We start from the raw sequence: 21,876 nt of genomic DNA on the forward strand, positions 1-21,876 counted from the left end.
AGCCTTTGGAGAGCCTCTTTGTGTAGTACTATTCTAGCAAGGAATAAAAAAGAAATAGGAGCAGCTCCTGTTCTCTTCCCACTCTCTGGCCAGCCAGAGCTCCAGGGACAGATAGAAAGCTCAGAGAGCTGCTGCTGGGACATGGATCAGAAGAAAAATGGCAAGCAATAAGATTCTCAGGCTTGAGAAAGAGGATCCAAAAGTGCTGTACAGCAGTGTCCAACATCACAAATCACTGCCATTCTTATGACCTTCCCCTCGTTAAACACCTGTGATACCACTGAAACATTTTAGAAGCAGGGAAGTAAGCTGAGCATAAAAAAACCCAAAAAACCAACAACTTTCCTACTGCAGGTTACCCAGGTAAAAAAAAAGCACCATCTGGACAACAATACCATTCCAAGTGTCCCATCATGCACAGCATTTAGACTGTACTTGAGTGGCATCTCATCAGTAACTTGACTAAACAAACAAACAAACAAACCAACCCAAAACCCCAACCAAAACCAAATCACTTGAAGCCAGTTTTTATAGAGAGAGATTACCACTAGTGCTGTCTTTAGTCTCATTTTCATACGTGGAAGAAGCTGTGAGGAAGTAAAGCCCAAGTCTGAGAAGTTCTTCTGCCCTTAGGTATGTAGCCCCTGGGTCTGGGATCCTGTAAATGCTGTTCTTTTGAATAAAAGGAACCCAAACTCTGGCCTTGTTTTCAATAATACAGGGCACGGAATGTTACCAGGAGTTTCTGTCCCCAAAACCTCCCACAAAAACCTGCAAGCACTTCAGTGAGATTTCTGAAAGGTGCAATTGAGTCAGTAACTGGCAAGAGTAAATAAAACCCTGGTGTTGGGAAGCACAAAGATATGCAGCATGCATGTTTTTCACTCATGACTTCATTGGTTTTTGCCTTACAACAACCACCCATGAGAGCACATTCCAGGCAGAATCATTCTCAGAGTGTTTGAGTGTCCCTGGGTGGTTACAAAAGCTGCCACCAAATGAGGGCTTTTGGGTCCAGCAGCCACAAACTGGTCCCAGTCAGGCAGAAGCACTCCAGTGTGGACACCAGCTCGAGTCTTTTGAAACCATCTGAGAGTAATGCATAATGTGACAGAGTTGCTATCAAAATACAGCTTTATTGATTAAACATTAGTAAAAAGAACAACTAAATGGAAGCAAAGACACTTCAGAGACTGAAGTGCACTAGGTATTAAGGACATTTGCTATGGGTCTATACAAAAAGGGGCAGGGCAGTTGTGACAATCAACTTTTTATGGCAGACAGCTCAGAAGCAGAGCAGTTCATGTAGCAGGCTGAGGAGCTTCTCTGGGCACTTTAGCAAGTCCCATGTGAAGTACTGCAGAAAGAACTACAGTCACTGTTCAGGCTTATGTTTGAGAAAAAAGAATAAATAAGAACATTAACAACAAAACTCCTCCATATAATACAGAATGTGTTTGTCCTCTAGGAAATCACAGCAAGTTCTCCAAGAGGAAAGTTTCTCCCAGTGCAGCTAAGGATTCACAGAGACGTTCCTGGAAACAGCTGTCAAACATGTCACTGATTTCCTCTCTTAACTCCCTCAGCAGAGGCACTGTGGACTTACCATCTGCATTCAGAATTCTCCCAAAAAGTTTACTCCAGAAAGCATTGTCAACAGTCCTAAAACAAACAGAGTTCTCAGTGAAACAGGAGGAACACACATCTGTCCAGATTTCCATTTGTATTCAGCACTAAGTGCCCTGGGAAAACAAAATGTGAAATAATAGTTTCTTCTCACAGAAGGAAATGTAAAGGAAAATTGGGAATGTCCTGTGAATTTATGTGTACAGGGCCCTTTTGCTTTCTGCAGTGGGATTGTGGACAGCAGCTAGACAGGCTGTTCCACAGGTCTATCAAAACCCCTGTTGTACAGTTACCTCTTAGTGTGCCTGACTTGCACTATCACCACTGTCACCACTGACATTGAACCTTGGCACTTGGAAATTAAAGGAAATGTCAAGAACATTCTGTGAACCAACAAAGTTCTCAAGGTGCCAATAGCAGAGGAGGTTATGTGATGATAAAGATGCCTAAGGAGTTATGAGTGACAAAACCAGCCCTAAAAAGTTAAACACAGCTTCTGTGCAGTACCTCACAAAAGCCTGCACAGATGAAGCCTCCTAAAGGAGTATAATGAAACTAGAAATACTGGTAAGGAAAGTTATTCTATCAATACAAACCTTAGCAAAAAAAACCCACCAAAAACCAACTAAACCAAACTCCCAAAGAAACAAAAAACACTTTCCAAGTCACTGAGAGAACTTTCAGTAGAAAGAACAGAACTAACCTGATCTTTATAAAGGAAAAGTAGGATTACTATAAGCAATGGGAAAAATAATCTTGTGTTTTCATAAGAGTCCTGTTTGCCAGAGTCCTTCATACAGGAATCCTGGTTTCCAGAGCAGGTCAGATTTACTTAGCACAGAGATATGTAGTGTTAAAATATCTGTCAGCAAACAGCAAAAGACATTTTCCATAGATGATTCAGTTATCTTTTTTTTTTTTTTTTTTTTGTATTTGTGAAACAAAGGCAATAGAAGATACTTATTTATTGCCAACTGATACATCCTTGATACTCCCCTCTTCAGATAATAATCCCCCTTGGTTATTTTCTTCTTCCCAGCTTAGTACTGGGAGCTGAGCCTCTGAATAAAACCCAGAAGCTCGAGCATGCAGTGAGCACCCAGCAGAAGCCTCCTACAGACTTTGAATTCCTGCTATCAGTCTGTAACAATACAGAAAACCAGATGTATGCCAAGTGAAGACAAATGCATTTTTCCTCTGTACACAGCTTGTGAAGAGGAGATGTTTTCAAAGGCTGAAGACAATGAACTAGGAGGTAGCAGTAATGCAGGTTGCTAGGGAACTGGAGAAGTCCCAGGCTGAAAGCTGTGGTTCCACAAGTACACCCAGAGAGAGAGAGCAGCTCAGATACCATGATCCTGAGTGCAGAGACATCTGTGGAGTCACTTCTGTCAGGAGCAGAGCCCTCTGGAAAATCCTCATCAAATGCTAAAGCATAAACTTCTGCAGGATGCAAAACTAACAAAGCCAATAAGTGTTTGGGCTAAGAACAAAGGGAAGGTGACAGCAGAGTAAGCAGGCTGATGGCCAAAACACATGGCTAAGAGAGAACAGGAGAAATCAATTTAAAAAAACCAAAATCCAAAATGCCTGCTTGTTCCCAGCAGCCTCCTCTGCAACAGGACTTACTTTGATACATTTTGGCTGATTTTCCAGATGCAGTTCTCTTGGTAGACCTGGACATGATCCCCAAACAGCATCAGATGCACTATGTCTGCAATGCCAACCAAGTCTACCTGCAACCACAACAGACATCAGAAAGTTCAGCTCCTGCCAGCTGCTGCAATCCACTGCAGATTTCTGCTGGTGGGGCTTTAATACACTGAACTCTGCACTGGTCTTTGCATCAGAACCTTCCAGAGACCTGCTAAGCAACTTAACTTCAAAAGTACAAATTCTGGTCTTACTGTAGGCTTCTATAATAAATACAGCAGTCAAAGACACTCAACAGCACTGTTAGACCCTTTGCTTAATGCCAAAAATTTAATCAGATGAAAATTTTTCTTTATTTAGTACTTTATTGTCAGAACTTTCCACAGAGCTTGCAAAATACAACTTGGGAAAATCAAGATTTGGTAGGGGAAGCACAGAAACTAAGTTGTCCTGCTGAACAGGCACTCACCTGATATGGAAGAGAACTTTTTCCCAGGAGCTGTTTTCCATGAGGGGTCTGAGTTATTGGGAAGCTGTTGGGCAAACTCACTCGAGACTGTAATCTCAAGTCCAGGCTGTGAGAGAAATCCACTATCTTCAGAGCTCTTGTCATCTCATCATTAGCAAACGGATCACAGATCCTGAGCAGAGGAAGCAAAAGCAGCATAAGACAACCCAAAGTTTCTATTTTTATTGTTTTTCAAATGCAATCTAAGAGCACAGTGCAGGTGAGCCTTAGCTATGTCAATGCTCCCCTCTGATGGCTGGCTTCAGAACTACTGCTGAATGGCTGCCCCAGGCTTCAGGTGCCTCAGAGTGAGCAAGAGGAAACACTAAAGGGTTAAGGATGACACTGCTTCTAATTATAAATCAAATATAGTGGGGGTGCACCTCAGATGGCTGTAGGTTGAAAACACATTTGAAGTTAGGAGCTATTTTTAACCTAGCAGTGAAGACCAAGAACATTCCCAGTGAATTTCTGCTGCTGGGATCCCATCAGGATCATCAGACATTCCAGAGTTTCTCTCTTCCCACGCTTAGTTCACAGATCACATTTCCAGGGACATGTGACTTACTTAACATAATATGGGAAAGAGTTGGGAGAAGAAAACTAGACCTGTGCACCAAGCTGCAAGCTGAGCTGGAGCAGAAGCTAAGCAAGCTGTTGAAGAAGTGTCTGGATCTTCCAGACCCAGCTGCCCTCTGCCTTCTCATTTCCTGGGTTTCAGATATGTAAAAGCAGAAGGCAAGTTTTTACCAATATCCAGTTAGCTGTCCAGGACACTGGTGAAGCACAAACTTCAGAACTCAGGCAATAGGAACAATGTTGTTTAGTGTTTTACAGTATCCTTGCAATCTATTGCTATAGAAAGAAACTAAAAGGTTTATTCCTAACCAAGGTGGTTTTTTACTATTTTCAGAACACACTGTAGCCTAAACAAACTGGACTGCAAGGTCAGTCCCCCAGCTAGAGAGGAGAAATCAGAGGAGCTGTGACTGAAACCAAGTATTATGGATTCATACAAAGAGACCAACCTGTCTCCCAGAAAGAACACCTCTGGACTCAGGTCTCCATGGACAATCTCTGCTTTGTGGAGCTTCTCAACCACGCCCAGGAGATTGTAAACAACAAGTAGGATAACTTCCTCTGTGATGGATTTACAGCCACGAATAACATCCTGAAAACAGGGAATAAACACATAGCTAAATGCCATTCTACCTTAGGTTAAGCATAATACTTACAGCTCACCTTTCTTCCCTGCTCATCTGTGCAGAGAGAACAATCTCACCCTAAATCAGATATAAATCAGATTTTGCCCATGATCATCTCAGCCAGAATTAAAAGAACCAGGAGCTCTTAGAAGTCACTATTACCCAGAACCAGAAAAAGGTCAGGAAGAAGAAACTGAACTGAAGGCTGAAATCACCACATGTTTTGTATCCTGTTTATATGCAACAATTCAAAATGCACTTGCAAGACTTTATTTAAAATGTAAAACCTTCAGCAACACAGTAAATGATAAGACCTTGCTACAGCAGACTGGAAGACTGGAACTCATTGAAAGATGCCAAGTTAAATGTTTAAAGGTTTTAGATATAAATCTTGTTGTGGAATAACACGTGGTGCTTGGCTCAGGTCATTTATCACTCATGAATAAAGAAAGCAGGAAAAATTAGTTCAAGTTTGTCTCTGAAGCACGTGACCTATGAATGAGAAACCAGCTCTGAGGCTGCAATAGGCACTCCTGGTTTGTATACAGTTAAAACAAAAACCAGAGGGTCAGGACTGCAGGACTAAACCTGAAGCCATCTTCAGCAATGAGTGGAATGACAAAAGCTGATTAGTGGTGTTTCTACAAGAGTTCCTGTGCTCCACCACTGAACTTTGTCTGTACTGACCCCAAGTGTGAAGCGATTGATATCCCTGTGCAGGAGAGCACAGCCATCTGGGTACAGGAAGCAGCTGCAATCCTCACTGAAGCTTTGGTCAAAATCAGTCTTCAAACGCTCCTGTAACTGAAGTGTGATATAAAAATCCCAAGGCACAGGCTGAGAATACACCTACAGAAAGGTAGAGATTAGGAACATTTATTTTTGGCATAAAGCAAGAATTGCTTGTAGTCATATTTTTCTCATCCTCTTTTTACCTCCCCACTTTACCACAGAAGATATTTTCCAGCCAGAAACTTTTAAATCTACATCAGCAAGTGGAAAGATAACCTGAAGCAGCAAATTCATGCACAGAATTCAGACATTAAGACCAAACTTGGTGCATTCTCATTTATATTAGCCAAGAAGATTTTATGTTTCAGGCATTTTGGATAAAACCCATCACATGCATTACCTTAATTGCAAATCCCTTTGCATCCAACTGGGGAAAGTTAGCTGGAATTGCAAAAAACATCTTGTATTCTTCATTGCTCCAATATTCCCACTTGATAGAGTAAGTCTCATTTCCTGTTGGGAAATTTTACATTCATGAGGTGTCACAGCAAATAGGTACCCAGGCTGCTCAAGTTATGCCCCCACCTACACCACAGCTTTATTTCCTACCCCTTAGAACAGAGACACTGCAGTGCCTGGCACACCTACCCAGCTCAACATCTTTCTCCAGCTCCATGGCAGGCAGAGCACCAGGCTCCAGGAACAAGTCTGGAGCAGCACTCAGTGATTCAGGCATGGGATCTAAAAGCTTCTTACGCTGCTCAGCACCCCAGGAGAGCTGAGTTACCTCATCACCTGGGAAGAGAGGAAAGAGGAGCTGAACCTGGGTGTTGGATCTCTGCAGCTTGATGGTACCTGTCAAGAAAGTCAGCTGGGTAATACTGGAAGCTTTCTATCTGCATCCTGATTTACTGCTTCACCTTTCAGCAGTCAGTTAACCTCTTCCCAGGAGCTTCTTGTGCTGATACACCCATCTTTGAGTCTGCCTTACAGACTCCCTCATTATGAGGTCTCAGTGGTTCCACATGTAAAATGTACCTTGCACAAGAGACACAGCTCTCACGTAGGTGAGGTAGCTCTGCTCAGCCACAGCAGAACTCAAACTCATTTTGCAAATTAATGCTGCTTCTTAAAATCTATGTCCAGAGTAAGGGATCAGTTTATGATTGTTAAATGAAGGGCTCTATTTAAATTCACTTTGAATAAAGCAGGGGTTTCACATAACAAAAGGAAAACAAACTTGGACTCCAACTCTGCTGCTCACAGCAATATTAAGAATGTAATTGCTTTTACCTCCTGGAAGACACACATGACAATGACATGTTTATTTTCCTGAATAACAGGACAGAAAGAAAATCCCTCAATAGATGAGTCAGTTCACCTGTACAAAACCTAGGTAGCATGGAAAGTGTTGATATCAAATGACCAGGCAGAGCAGAACACAGCAGAACTATGGGGTTTTTGCTGACTTCCTTTGCCAATGATTAGGACTGGGAGTAGGTGACAACATTTTAAGTTTTCACAGACCATTCCTGTTCTAATCCTAAGACCTATTATAGAGACAAACAAAGGTCTTTGGCTAGAAGAAAACCCAAATTAAATTAACTATTTTTGTTTACCAGTGCTGTTTTTCTCCAATAGGAAAAAGAAATATACTGCAAGGGAGCACAATATTTTACAGCAAAGTTAAAAGAGTGCAAATTTAAACCCAAAATTATGCAGTTTTCACACATTTCAAATTCATATGAACCTTTTCCAATGTGGCACTTATCACCACACCAGAACACAGTGTCATTACAGAGAAAAAATGAAGACAAAACAAAGCTGTCTTAGAAGTTCTCATTGCCATCCAGTCCAAATTTTTCATTTCAGAATGAGACCTCATTACTTCTGCTCACTTCCTCCTTTAACACCTTAAATAACTTCTCCATCACCTTAACATGCACACCTTCTGGATGCTGACAGGCATGCTAATAGTGGATACCTCACTCCTACTTCTGAGGATGGAGACACAGCTTTGGTCCCAAGTCAAAGTAAAGAGAACAGAAAGCAGTGAAGGATCTTGGAGTGCAGCAAGAGCCCCATAGTTAAGTGTTGGTTGTAAATTAAGTGTTGTGAGTAAAACTCAGTTTACTAACCAGTAATGTTCTCACTGACACCTCCAGAGTCAGCTCCAGCAGGCAAGCTCTGAGCAAGCTCCAGCTTCTCAGGGATGTGCAGGTATTTAATAGCAGATATTTGTGTCACACCAGAGAGAGAAGATCCTGAGGAGACAGAGCCCCCCGAGGAGCGTGTGTCCTCCAGACTGGCTTCCAGGATTGGGCTGCAAGCAAAGCCACACACAGGTCAGGATCTCAGAGGATGCAGAACACACTGTAGCCTAAACAAACTGGACTGCAAGGTCAGTCCCCCAGCTAGAGAGGAGAAATCAGAGGAGCTGTGACTGAAACCAGTCACACCTGGAGAGTGCCAGGCTGGTGGCTCTGAGAGGACACCTGCACTCCCAGACTTATGGCAAAAAAACCCTTTCCCTTCTCCAGTGGGAAGCCAGCAGTTATGTCAGAGCTTCAGATAACTGCTTATACTCAGAATCTTGCTCTACAGAGGAACTTTATCTTCTCTGACTGCTACAACAGAAGATACATTGCATGTTTATTACTTCCTTACTGCAAAAATTCAGACCTACAGTGCATTTAAAGCAGTGGAGAGTTGGGAAGGAACTTTTGCTCTTCCTTTATTATAAGCAGCATGATTTCCCAAGAAACTCACACCTTCAGCATGGCATACATGTTTACATGCTAACAAATCAAACTCTGTTCTAAATTAAGAAAACAACAAATTTTTTTTTCCTCTACAGTGATAAGAAACAAGATTTTTTTGCCACTTATCTTCTCTTCAGCTTTTCTCCTCTGCAGAAGGAATCTAAGCCATGCTCACCAGATGCACTTCATGTACTAAAATAACTATAGAAGCAATAAGAGTATAAAAGGAACTGGTGATTCTACTTTTAATCTCTGGCTACAAAGACAGAACATGTTTATTAATTTATTTGCAAGCTATTTGGTAGAAAAAGCATGAAGTTAAGTCCCACAGCCAAAATGCTGAAAAGACAAGGGAGTTTTGTTATTACCTCTTCAATCTGCTTGAGGCAAAAGTGACCCAGAGCTAGAGAAATAGGTCTCTTCAGTATAGTCTGATCTGTTCAGAAAATTGGGTCTTCAGCAACAGGACAGTAAAACCATAACCAGTGAAAGAACATGGAAAAAACAGGAAAAGGGGCTTAAGGTGCTTTGCTGTTAATTACCTCAGTTTATTTACACAGAGAGCTTCATTGTAGGCTCCCTCACAAACCAGGGTTTCCTGATTCAGGGGTTCACTCTTGGATTCCAGGCAGTTTTCCTTCAGGACACTCTGTGAAAAAGCAGGATCTGGGACTCTCTGAGCTGCTACCCCGTGGAAGGGTGTTGAGGCCAGATGGGCAGCCCTAACAAAGTCACACGTGTCTTCTGGGTTGGCACAAAGGGTTTTGTTCTTGTAGGACCCAGTTACAATTGCATCTTCAGCCAAAGGTTCAACTCCATTCAGCTCATCCTGAAAAGAGTAGGAAGAGATAGTGTCAATTTCATGTCAACTTTTTTTTCCATTTATTTAGAAGCTGAACATTTATCTCTTCCCTTCCTCAGTGCTGATAAGTATTTCATTCTGTAACTGTACATAAAATCCTTCTCAGCTCAGGACACAATTCTCTTACTCAACCAGTAAGGTCTCTTGTGGCATGCAGTAACCCAGTCCTTTGGTGAGGCAGCAGCTACCACCCCTGTGGAAAGCTTTACAAACATCTGCAAAGCTGCCACAAAGACACAGACTTTAGGAAACAAGACACAAAGGCTTAAGGGTGTCAAGCCTGTGGTACTTTGGGTGAGGAACACAGGAGTCAAGATGGATGCGTGGCAAGAAAGTGGGTGGAACAGCACAACATCACACAAACTTTCTGAAGTTTCAGTGTGAGTGATCCTGGCCACAAATCAGTTGCTTGAAATGTGGAAGACTCCTCACCATTGCCTCTGTATTACTCCTCTCTACTACTCCTCACCATGGCCTCTCTTACTACTCCTCACCATTGCCTCTCTTACTACTCCTCACCATTGCCTCTCTTACTACTCCTCACCATTGCCTCTCTTACTACTCCTCACCATTGCCTCTCTTACTACTCCTCACCATTGCCTCTCTTACTACTCCTCACCATTGCCTCTCTTACTACTCCTCACCATTGCCTCTCTTACTACTCCTCACCATTCTCCCTCTACTACTCCTCACCATTCTCCCTCTACTACTCCTCACCATGGCCTCTCTACTACTCCTCACCATGGCCTCTCTACTACTCCTCACCATGGCCTCTCTACTACTCCTCACCATGGCCTCTCTACTACTCCTCACCATGGCCTCTCTACTACTCCTCACCATGGCCTCTCTACTACTCCTCACCATGGCCTCTCTACTACTCCTCACCATTCCCTCTCTACTACTCCTCACCATTGCCTCTGTATCACTCCTCACCATTGCCTCTCTACTACTCCTCACCATTCCCTCTGTATCACTCCTCACCATTGCCTCTGTCTTGACCCCCTGAAAGCCTGACAAACCCATGGCATTTCCAGTGTAATCTCAAGACTGCCCAGCTGAAGCAGTGCCATGGCAGACAGAAGTTTAGGCTCCAGGCTGTGTCACAGATGAGGTCACCCAGCCATCTCACTCAGGCTCTCAGTAGCCCATCCCATCCCCATTTCCCCTCGTCAGGAAATCTCCCGTGGGGTAAAACTCTTTCCTTACACAGGCTCCTGGTGGAATGTTCTCCTTTGCAGTCAGGGAATCCGAAGGTTTGCGGACAGCAAGAGGCTGCTGGGCACTTTTCTGTGTCTGATCTGCAGAACAGCTGAGATAAAATGACATTCCACTAAGTATTTATTAGAGCAGCTTCCCAACTTAAACTCCTGAAAGGAATCTCTGTTCAAGTCTACAGACAACTTCAATCTGCCCCTTTTTGCTGCTGAACTACAAGTAAGCAGCAGTACCCACAGCTCTCCAGAATGAAGAAAATGTACATAGCAGCTCAAATAGTTCTAGACTGAGAGGGAACAACAGGAAACAAAAAATAAAATATGAACAAAACAGAAACCCACCCACAATACAAGAAGCAGTAGTACATTTCAGCTGGCATGGGAAGGGGCTCGATACCTCAGTTTTCCCTCCCTCTGAAATGAAAGTCTCAAGTAACTTTACCTTATATTCTGATTTGCCAAAGTAGATGATTCATCGAATATGGAGAAAAATGTATCAGGAGCTGGTGGTGGAAAGAGACCTACATCTGTTCAAACAAAAAACAAAGAGGCTCTATTATATCAACATTTTTTCCACAACACTGCATCCAATTCTACTTGAAACATTTCATAAAAACAATCCTGTCCTAGCAGGATGTTACAGAAGTGACATTTAAAGAAATCTACTTAAAGAAGGTTTGGTTTTGTCATGTTAATGAAAAACACTTTAACCACTGTACTACCTGTGCTAGCTTGCTCTTTTCAGAGCCTATTTATTTCCAAGGCTGGCCTCATCCCTCTGTTCCTCCTGCTCATCCTCAGAGTCTATAAACACATTTCCCCTTTGTGTATCTGAGCATGCATCAGGAGACTGGATAACCTCTGCCAACAGTAGCAGTCAGTTAGGGTCAAAAGTGACTTTCTTCCCCAACAACAAAACTAAACACATCATTTCTGATTGCATTCCTCTACCAAATTCCCTGAGGAAAAAGAAGGACTGAAGATAATACCAATCTTGGTGTTAAACTCTTTTACAGATTTTAGTTAGACTGCATATTTGAAAGTGTGAAGAAAGTTCTTCAGCTATCAAAAGAAAATTCTTCTGTTTGAAAGCCCTTTCAAATAATGGCAGTAGACCTCAGATGCTTGGTCTTTTGCCCAGTTCTGTTAAAAACACTCAGTACTTCTCATTTTCCTTCTTCTAATCCACCTCAACTTTGGTTTGTTTCAGTCTCACTATTCATGTGAAAGAATCCTTCCCTTTGATAGGGCCTTCTCCCTAATGGCAACAAATTTCAATACTCACCCTCAGAACAAGATGGTTTATTCAGGTGAGCATCTTCAGAGCCCTGGGATTCACTGTGAAAAAGACACAAACTGTCTCATGTTTTATACACCTTCACAAAATGTAAGTACACTTTGTAAAAAAGGTAACCCAAGCTGATACAGGCTGCTTGGAAGTAAAGATCCCTCAGACAAATAATCAAAAATATATAGAGACAGATTATAGGTCCTGGTTACAGGCTGATTCCTAGGTGTATGCCCCAGGCTCTCTGCAGAAAGAGGCTATTGCCAATTCATGTTGCTCATAACTATCTCCACAAATTTCCTTATTGCTGGCAAAGAAAATCCTGTATTACCTTTGCAAATGAGGCTGCTTCTCCCCAACTTCTGTTGCACTGGAAGAAGTAAATCCTTGGAGTTCCAAAGGTGGCAAAACTTCTGTTAGCTACAAAACCAAAACCTTTTTTTTTATACAGTGATGGAATCACACCCAGGCAGCAAGGCTTTGAGAACACAATGATAATCCCGTGTGGGTCATTAGAGCCCTGGATGATTAATAATTGTCTTTAGCCATCTTTATTTGTACTTAATTTACTTGCACACAAAGTCCATTCTTATTGCTTAGTGCATAGCTTTACTCTTTGCAACCATACAGAGCTTTCATGGGAAATTTAGTTGTACTGCAACTATTACAGACATGTCAGCAGTTACATAGCTGACTTCAAACTCACACCACTTTGTCTGTCATTATGTAAAATAATCACTACCAAGACATTGTTTAGAAAACAGGGGACTGAGGGAGAGAAAGAACATACTTTATCAGTCCAACTGATGAAGCTGGGAAAAGGAAAAGCTTTCAAATAATTAACTTCTACTTGTTGTGACCTATAAAAAACCTGGGGTTTAAACACTACCTAGCAGTGGTGTTTTAGCTACTGCTGATCAGTGCTTACACAGCATCAGGGTCTTGCTTTTCATGCTGGCCCACCAGCTGGGGCTGCATGGGCTGAAAAACAGTTCAGGAGGGGACACCTAAGAAAGAGCAAGTAGCCCTGAAGTAGTTGGCATATCTTTACTTAAAAAAAAAAAATAAAGTTTATACCTTAGCATAAGTTGTCTTGTCTGATTGTTAAACAAGAACAATATTTGTAAAATAACACTACAAAACTTGTAAGTTTTTCATTTAAATTCCTGTACTAAAAGGACAGGGCTGGGGGACAGGCTGGGGAGAAGAAAAGATTTCTCTGAGCATTCATTTACTGAGTGATGGACTTGTACAAGAGCCTGAAGCACCCTTTCAATAAAAAGCTTGAAAAGCGTTAGCCAAAAAGAAACAGATTTGATATTGTTCCTCCTTTGGTACTTTTACTTCCAACAGTCATTTTTTGTAAAAAAAAAAAACACTTAAATGAGTACAGTACCTGTTCACACGGTTGCTGCTGCTTGTCACTTTCTTTCTCCTTTAATTTCTTCTCCAGCTCCTCAATTTTCCTTTGTATTTCTTCCTTCTTCTGTGCTATAGCCTGCATCTCCTCTAAGGATGAAAAGCTAATAAGGCACAACACATATTTCACATGCCTAAAATTACTCCTAAAGGTGCTAAAAAAGGGGCCTTCCCTGTTTCATGGAAAGCTATGAGATATGTGACCTTCTGTATCCCTAAGAGCAGTTAAAAACTATTCCAGTAGAAAAAGAGCAGTGCAGCTGCAGTAGCAGAGAGCTGCATGCTGGTCACTATAGCTTTGTGATTGCCCCTCACAGTCCCACAGCTCCCTCCTGCAGCACACCTTCTGCTTTCTGTTTTGCTTTCTTTCTGTAGATTTCAGCTCGGATCTCTTCCAAAGAGAACTCCTCAACTCCAGCATAAACTTTCTCTTTGCAGTACATCACCACCTCTTTCTTTTCCTGAGGATCCTGCTGATGACTTTGCACTCTCTGTAGAGGATCCTCCTCTTTCTCAGGTTTGCGAGTGCTTAAAATGCGGTTTATGCTGGGTTCAATTTTGCAGGGGGTCCTGAAAAGACACCAGAGTTATTGCTCAGACTGCAGGTACTTCACTGTCAGACAGGAAACACAAGCACAGGAGAGAAAATAGGTGATTTCAGAAGCTGGCTGTAGAAAAAAGACATTCTTTTCTCTTGACAGGAGGAAAAACAAACAAGAAAAAACGGAGCGATAGCACAGAAAAGGTAAGCAGGGCTGTGGAATTAAAAACAACACCAAAATAACAAAAACTAAACCAAAACCCAAAACCAAGTGTTAATAAGGCTGGGTTAAGAGCACATGAAATTCTTGATACTCTGAACTGCTGAGTGTTCTGGAGCAAATTCTATTTTTACTTTAGCTCCATTGAGCCGTGGGACCACACAGGTGAAAAGTCCCAAATCATCCCACAAAATTTAACTGGGAGAAGGAAAAAAAAAAAAAAAAAGGGAAAAAATTAAGATGCAGTAAGAGGGGAGTTTGCTCAAGGACAAAAAAAACAAACTAAAACCCATCAGTGTAGACTGAAAGGAGCCTGTAGCAGTCAGTGTCAGCCTGAAAGTGCTACATGCTCATTTCAGGAGAGAGGAAGCAGAATGTGAACAGTTTTACCAATAATCCAGATAAATCCAGAAATTATCTGTACCTCAAAAAAAAAAAAGATTATTTGAACAATTGACCCTGAAAAATGGATTAACTGTGGTCTGGGTAATGAGTTCAAAAGATACAGTGCACATCTGCTTTGTTTTGCATGTCAATGGACTTAGAACCCTAAGACCATCTGGAAGACTATGAGGAAAAAAAGGGTTCTCCTAATTGGTTGAGAGGTTTTTAAGCTTTTTTTTCTGGGGATGAGGGCTTATTACCAGGATCACCCAGAGGCCCTTCTACCCAAACCTCCAGCTGACAACTGAAGGCATGAGTTACATCATGTTTACACAGTTTCAACACAACATTTTCAGAACTCATTTAGGTGACAACCATGGCCTCATGAGGAAAGGAACTGAAAGGCAGGGAAGAAAAATAACAACCTGCTTTTAAACTTTCAATTACAATTACAGTATAAATATACAATTACAATTTCAATTACAGTATAAAACTATGCACAAACTCTCTGAAGTTGCTTACAGCTAATCTAGCAGGAGTTCCAGTTCCCACCCCTTCCTCCCTTTTCCCTGTTGTAAATAAGACTTCATCTGAGAGCAGCCTGTCACAAGGTCTCTCTCTATGGCATCACTGACCTTCAGGAGCAAGAAACAATCTTACAGGCAAGACAGAAACTTAATTTTTGTTTACATACTCTAAATTACTCCTCTAAATTGCTCTGCAGGCCACATGCAACACACAAAGCCCACAGGAAAAATCCCTGTTGGTAACCAACTTCCAGCATTCTATGATTATATGCAACCCAAAGTCAGAGGAGCTGTCTGCAGGATCAGTCTGTTCCACTTCCATATTCCAGAGCCAGCAGCAGCCACAGGAAAAGGTAAGCAGCTTTGCTAAATGCTGCATTTTTGTCAGCTCTAACAAAACAGGAGCAATCCCATCTCCTGGGATTTATCTGCATTTCAGTGAGCACAGTACAAGCAGAAAGGTAACTTCAGGCAAAGCAGCAGACTCTTGGCTAACCTAAGCAACACTGTTGTCATGGAAACTGTGCTAGCTTGTTTCAGAATAAAACTCCAGCTAGAATGAGCACAGAGTTCCCAAAATAGAGGAAAACAGCAATAATTCTGTCTCAATTCATGGCTGCTTTCCTAGCAAGGAGCATCCTATGAGAGGTAACAGTGGTTTTGGGTAAACACATCCAGTTAGCTATTAAACTAATTAGCACATAAAGCCACAATATAGGCTCTCACATAACAAGCAGCAAAAGTCAAAGACTCCCCAGGCCCTTCTGCTCCTCCACTGCAGCCTCAGCCATCAAGCTAAAGCACTAAGAGCTTCCAGGCTGACAGATTTTATGGAGGTTTGACTGCTTGGCAAAACAAATCAGAATCTCATGAAGCAGTTTTGGCCATTTCAGATGCACTCCCTGAAGCCCAGACTCACATGACTTGTTGCTGAGCTGATTCTTCCACGTAGGGGGTGAAATTGGGCAGTGGGCAGGACATTCCTGTACCAGAACTCACAGTGCCACGAGGACGCTGAGGAAGGAAAAGTCAGAGTTAGCAGCTCCAAGATTTGTGTTTAGATTCTACAATTCCTCCACAGCTTAAATCACTGTTTTCTAAGTGTTTGGCTTGTTTGTAGTGTTTGTAATTAAAAAAAATAAAAGCTGAGTCCGAACACCTAAAAAAGCAAGAGACACTCCTCCTGCATGTCCTCAGCACTACCTGGGTTCTGTTGCTGAGGGAGTGCTGGTCAAGCAGGGTATTCCAGTTGCTCCTCTTCTTTGTTTTCCAGAAATGCTTTAATCCTCTTTTTTTTGATGACCAGAATGAATGTGTTAAGTAGCCCAAAGCAAGGTAACTGATAAAAGAACTTCCACATTAATAATTCTTCCTCCTCGTGCTTCTCAGCTAAACTAAACCTGTGATTTACTCAACTTCTCCACTCACTTCATCCATTCATTTGTACCTGGCACTCACCATCCCAGCAGTTTCCACAAATTTGAGCCTATCTGCTTCCCTCCCCTCCAACTAGTTTTTGTTTCTAAGCTTTACTTAATGAGTTCTCTATTTAGAAGTCTTAAATATTTTTATCATCTGATTACTTTCTATTCTTCCCCTCTAAGCTACAGAGGAACACCAGGGGTTATCTAAGGACATCTGAAACAAATCTGATTTCATAGGATTAATTTCCTTCAGATGATGTCTTGGATCATTTCTCTAGAACAGCTTAAAACACCTGTAGCCCAGCTGCTTCTTCAGATGCCTCCAGCATTAACTTAAACCATTGGAACCTACTTGCTGTCAGGATAAACATTCCATACAGTACTTCCTCCATTACTTTGATCTCCAGGCTTCTGTTTCCCCACAAGCACTTCCAAACAGACTTGCAGAACACTGTACATGCCTTATTTTATTTATGCCTTATTTATTTATGCCTTATTTTCATAAGGCTACAGGCAACGAGTTTTCCATTCAGGTTGTATTGTACCATATCAGTGTAGCTCTTGTTTTTCTTTCTTAAAAAAATTAACTAATGCCTGGTTTCTCTCCCTTTCTTTGGCGAGTGTTTTCTCTCTTAGATTCCTTTCTCTGCCCTTCAAAAAGCTTAGCAGGCCATCTCTACCAATTTTTCTGAATAGCAAGAATTATAATTTCTTGATTTAAAAACTCTAGAGAGTTTTTAAAACTTACTCTATCAAAACTTACTCTTGCTAAGCTTGAATAGGTTACACATAGCCAGAGACTGTTCAGGGAGAATCTAGGACAACCTGTAGTAACACACAGACACAAACCCCAAACAAGGCAGAAGGAGTTTGATCTTTGTCTCAGGGACCAAAAGAAGTCCCCAGCTTACACACACACCTTTCTCTTTTCTGCCAGTCTCTTTTGAGACTCCTTACCCTGCCAGAGTTCCAAGGGCCTGCACTCAGTTCATTCTCCTTGGCCCTGGGAGCTGGAGGTGCTGTCCATGGCTGTGGTGTAAGAACAGGAATCTCAGGTGCAGAAGCTGAATTTTCATCAAACACAGCAAAAACCAGATTATTTGAAAGCTGCTGGGAAGTCAGAGTCTGGAAGCTTCTGGGTTGGTTCGAGGCTATGAACAAAAAGATGTATACAAATTAACCTCTAAACTCTCAGACTCAAGTGGAAATCCCACAACAAAAGACATCTCTCCCAGGAATAACGTGTGGCTTCAGAAACTGAACGTACCTTTTAGTGCATCTCCTACACGACTAATTGGAGCTCTCACTTTTTTTTTCCCTCTGCCTTTTAGATCTGCCAAGGAGCTCCTCTGAGGTTCTGCAGCCCCCAGCAGACCAGTCTCATTTTCATCAGGGGTTTCCTCCAGCCCCAGCAGTGTCTGTCGAGAAACACGGCTCTGAAACTGCCTGAGACAAACATGGGGGGTGTCAGCACCACAGCCCTGGAGCACCTGAGGCTCCGCCAAGGCCTCCTGGAGCACCTGAGGCTCCGCCAAGGCCTCCTGGAGCACCTGAGGCTCCGCCAAGGCCTCCTGGAGCACCTGAGGCTCTGCCAAGGCCTCCTGGAGCACCCGAGGCTCTGCCAAGGCCTCCTGGAGCACCCGAGGCTCTGCCAAGGCCTCCTGGAGCACCCGAGGCTCTGCCAAGGCCTCCTGGAGCACCTGAGGCTCTGCCAAGGCCTCCTGGAGCTGGGGGCTTACCTGTGGTGGGACTGGAGCTTCTCCAGAGGCTCAGCCTTGCGCTGCAGACCCTCCTGGAAGATCAGATCTGCTTTCTTAAAACTTCCTCTAGCCTCGAGCACCTCTGCCCACGTGATGTAGAGCAGTGCCAGAGTTGTGCCAATTTCCTGGCTGTGCAGGTAGCTGTACAGGTCCAAGGGCTCGTTACAGCAATTGCCCTGAAACAAGGGAATCTTTCAGTAATCAGCTGACCAGAAAGGGTTCCAAGGTGGTGTCTGTGTTCTGATGCCTCCTGCAAGACCCCACTGGTTTAAATACAAATCTCACAGGAGCAGCTGGAAGGGCAGGACATACAACTGTGTCATGTCATAGGGCATAACAAGTTCAACAAGAGAAAAATAGTAACAAGATAAACCTCTGACTGCAGGTATGTACTTGTCAGTATTATCAGCCCCTTAAATACAGCTCCCAGATCCCAATTCCATCATTTCTTAGGTTGTTTTGTTTTGTTTTTTTTTTTTAACTATGTCACATCAGTATTCCTGAAAACAGTTATTTTAGCTTTATCTAAAGCACAAGATATTTCTGGTCAGTTTCAGAACTGGTAAATAAGCTCACAAAGCTAAATCAGGGTAAAAGCTGCTTTAAGAATGACAAAAATTGTAGCAATTGAGAGGCAGAAGCAGGACCAGAGCATACTCAGCTTGGTTTTGCTTAACCATAAGGTGGGTATACAAAACAGAAGTTAAAATAGCTGCTAGGACATACATAACACCTAAAACATATATTTAAATTACTTTTTTTCTCTGTAAATAAATAACCCATCTCATTCAAACTAGCTTTTCTTTAAGAAAAAAACCAAAACACTAAAGAAAATACAAACTCTCCATAACTTTTTTGGTTTGATCTGCTGAAACTGATCCTAAATAAGGTCTGAGGACCCTATTGAAAATGAGTAACATCTGTGGAGAGGTGCTCGTAGTTTTGCACTAGGTGTACAACCTATCCTTTGACTCTCTTGTTACAAAAACCAGCTTAGTTTTGTGCCATGAGAAGTACATTGTGACATGAGAAGTACCAAGAAAAAGCAGCACCCAAGCCATGGACAACACACTCACAAACTTGAGCCAGATGTTAAGGTAGCGAGGATCTTTGTAGTATCTGTGCTGCTCGTTGAGGGCTTTCACTGCCCTTTCCAGGATTGCTGCCAGGTTGCTCTCCTTCCCACCCTGGGGGAAGGTTTGCTCTGTCCACCTGATGTACCTAGAGATGCAAAATATTCACAGAGTCAGTCCTGGATAGGATACAAGGCTTCTGTTTCTGCACAAGGTAAGGAGATTTAGATGACAAAATAAGCGTAGTAATGAAATACATGTTATTAAAAACAACTGTTCCAGAATTGGTGTTTTCATGAATTTTTTTTATTAAAGCAGAGTGCTTTTTCCCAAGTGTTTACAGTGCAACTAATTTTTCTTCTGGAATAAAAGGAAACTTACCGGTCCCAAACATCCAGGGGATCATCTCCAGAGTAAAATCGGATTTCTGATTCAAATTCCCTAAAAGAAAAGAAAAAATATATGCCAAATAAGTACATGTATAATTGTAAAGATGTTTTCTACACTATAAACAAAGACTTTTGCTATCAGTAGTGCTATTTTGTAGGTAAATATTAGGAAAAAAATTAAAACCACACAACAAAAGCTAGGTTAGCATATAAACTTGAGCTTTTACTGAGACCAGAAAAATAAAACAAATAAGCTTCCACTCTCATCTTCAAAATGAGTGTGACAGTAGCACAGCCATCAGTTTTGTTCTTTTATGCTTTTTTTTTTTTAATACTGATGAAATCACTACAGTTAAATAAGACAGAAAAATTTACAAGGAGGCAGAAAGATGAAGGGGAACGAAGGTGCCAAAACATTGCTCACTGTTTTTTGAGCTGAACAGCAGTGTGGGTGGAGGCCTCTTGCTGAGCCAGTGCCTGCTGCAAGGTGGCCATGACCCGGCCCTGCCGGAGGGGCTGCACATTCTCTTTGCTCAGTTCCCACTCATCGTTGCAGTCCTCTGACATGTCAGCCTCTGCTTCAAATCCTGTCTTAACAAAAAAAACCAGTAAGGAACTGATCCTTTAGGGAGGACACTCACCTCTTCCCGGACAGCCCTATCCACCGCCCCACACTTTCTGTGCACGCAATGCAGGTCCCCAGCTTTATGATGGAATTGGGGCATTTAATTCCCTTCCATGGGATCCATATGAAGCAAGAGACAAGCACTGCTTCACAAGCAAAAAGCCCAGCCAGGTGAGATTATCAGGAAAAGCCACTACAATCAAGGTCTCTCCCTCCCCACCAGCCGCCTCCCTTCTTTCCCCCGAGATCACCCCACTCTCCGAGGCTGGCGAGCACCTTCTGACTCCTCACCTACACGTAGTTGTAGCGGGATAGTAGTAGAGGCGAGTCCCGACCCTGCCTCCCTGAGGTAACGCCCGGAGACCCCCTCACCGCCCGCTGGCACAGCACCAGAGGAGAAGCCGTTTCCCTTCCAGAAAGGGCGGTTCGTGTCCCGGCGGGACGGGGAAGCTTCCCCTCAGCCCGCGCCGCCCGCCAAAACCCGCAGCGAGCGCGGGGGTCGCGGGGCCGCCGCGAGAAGGAGCCGTTAACGGCTGCCTCAGCCCCCCTTCCAAATTCAAACTCCAACGGCCGCCAGCCGCCTCCCCATTGGCCAACGCCTTCCCGGCGCCCTCTCTGATTGGTCCGCTCCGAGCCGTCCCTGCCGCCGCGGGGCACGATGGGAATTAGAGTCTCTCCCCTCAGGAGGCTCCCCCGGTGCGCTGAGGGCTCTGAGGAGGAGGGACGAGGGACGAGGGAGGAGTTTGCTGCCGGCCCCGCCAATGAACACGGCGTAAAATCCATCAGGTTTTCCCGTTCTAAGTGGAGACAGACGTTGGGCTAGCAGAAAGGAGTTTTCGGACACGTGGGAATTTATTTGTTTGTTTCTGCTACATCCCGAAGGTAAAATGTCTGTATATCACTTGTGTTTTTCAAATTCCCTCCCTGGGTCTGCTGATTTTAATCCAGCTTTACAGTTTTCCCTGGCATCCAAGAAGGGATGTTGTGGTGTTTTTAGACACTGAGAATTAAAATTAAATGGCCGTTTAGGTGTGTGTTATTCCTGAAGAGAGTACTCCAAGTTGAAGAATATCAGCAGCACCTTCTCCCTTGCCATCTCTGCAGTGCATTTCAGTCTCCTTTCAGTCTCAAATTCAGATTACCACTGTTACACTGAAGCTGCTTCTCTCCCCCCTGCTGATTCGTTGACAGCTGTGAACATATATTCCAGCCCTGTTAAACCATGGTTATACTAATCATGGACTAAATGCACATTGTGCCCTGTACGGTTGTTCACTTAAAATCACAGTGCTATTCCAGGCTGTGTAGGAAAAAGAAATCCAAGAACAACTGCACATCTTACACTTCATCATACTTTTCCAAAGACCTTAGAAGTGGCACTACACTAGGAAAAAAAGAAAAATTAGTTAGGGTAATATATTTGAAGCCTGACACAAATGTAGAGAACCCAGATTCTTGAATTAAAATTTATTTTCATAAAGAAAAGCTAATATAAATCCAAGTTTGTGAGACAATGCTTTGAGCCTATGGAGAAAAATAGCAGTAAGATGATTAGAGGCTCAGATTCTTTTTTGGTTTAGTTTTTAACTCTAGCAAGTAAGCACTGAAGATTCCCAGTTCTGTGTAATTTGTTCCTTAGTGGTCTGCACCTATCAGTGGCACTG

At 42.8% G+C, this 21,876-nt stretch overlaps 1 protein-coding gene across 1 annotated transcript; it reads right to left on the bottom strand.

Annotated features, from left to right (window-relative positions):
* Window positions 1-1,116: 1,116 nt before the first annotated feature.
* BUB1B (BUB1 mitotic checkpoint serine/threonine kinase B) lies at window positions 1,117-20,787 on the bottom strand. The gene is made up of 24 exons (XM_071761938.1): window positions 20,504-20,787; window positions 20,012-20,174; window positions 19,580-19,639; window positions 19,202-19,346; window positions 18,105-18,301; window positions 17,633-17,811; window positions 17,323-17,516; window positions 15,861-15,955; window positions 13,613-13,839; window positions 13,247-13,359; window positions 12,182-12,270; window positions 11,848-11,900; window positions 11,315-11,423; window positions 11,005-11,091; window positions 10,555-10,657; window positions 9,029-9,315; window positions 7,863-8,047; window positions 6,373-6,519; window positions 6,125-6,237; window positions 5,680-5,841; window positions 4,816-4,958; window positions 3,749-3,920; window positions 3,256-3,362; window positions 1,117-1,662 (listed from the first exon to the last, which is right to left on the bottom strand). The coding sequence occupies exons 2-24, from the start codon at window positions 20,152-20,154 to the stop codon at window positions 1,473-1,475; spliced, it is 3,300 nt and encodes a 1,099-aa protein (XP_071618039.1). The 5' UTR covers window positions 20,155-20,174; window positions 20,504-20,787; the 3' UTR covers window positions 1,117-1,472.
* Window positions 20,788-21,876: the final 1,089 nt, after the last annotated feature.

Source organism: Heliangelus exortis, chromosome 18, assembly GCF_036169615.1.
Source record: "Heliangelus exortis chromosome 18, bHelExo1.hap1, whole genome shotgun sequence".
NCBI classification, from domain to species: domain Eukaryota; kingdom Metazoa; phylum Chordata; class Aves; order Apodiformes; family Trochilidae; genus Heliangelus; species Heliangelus exortis.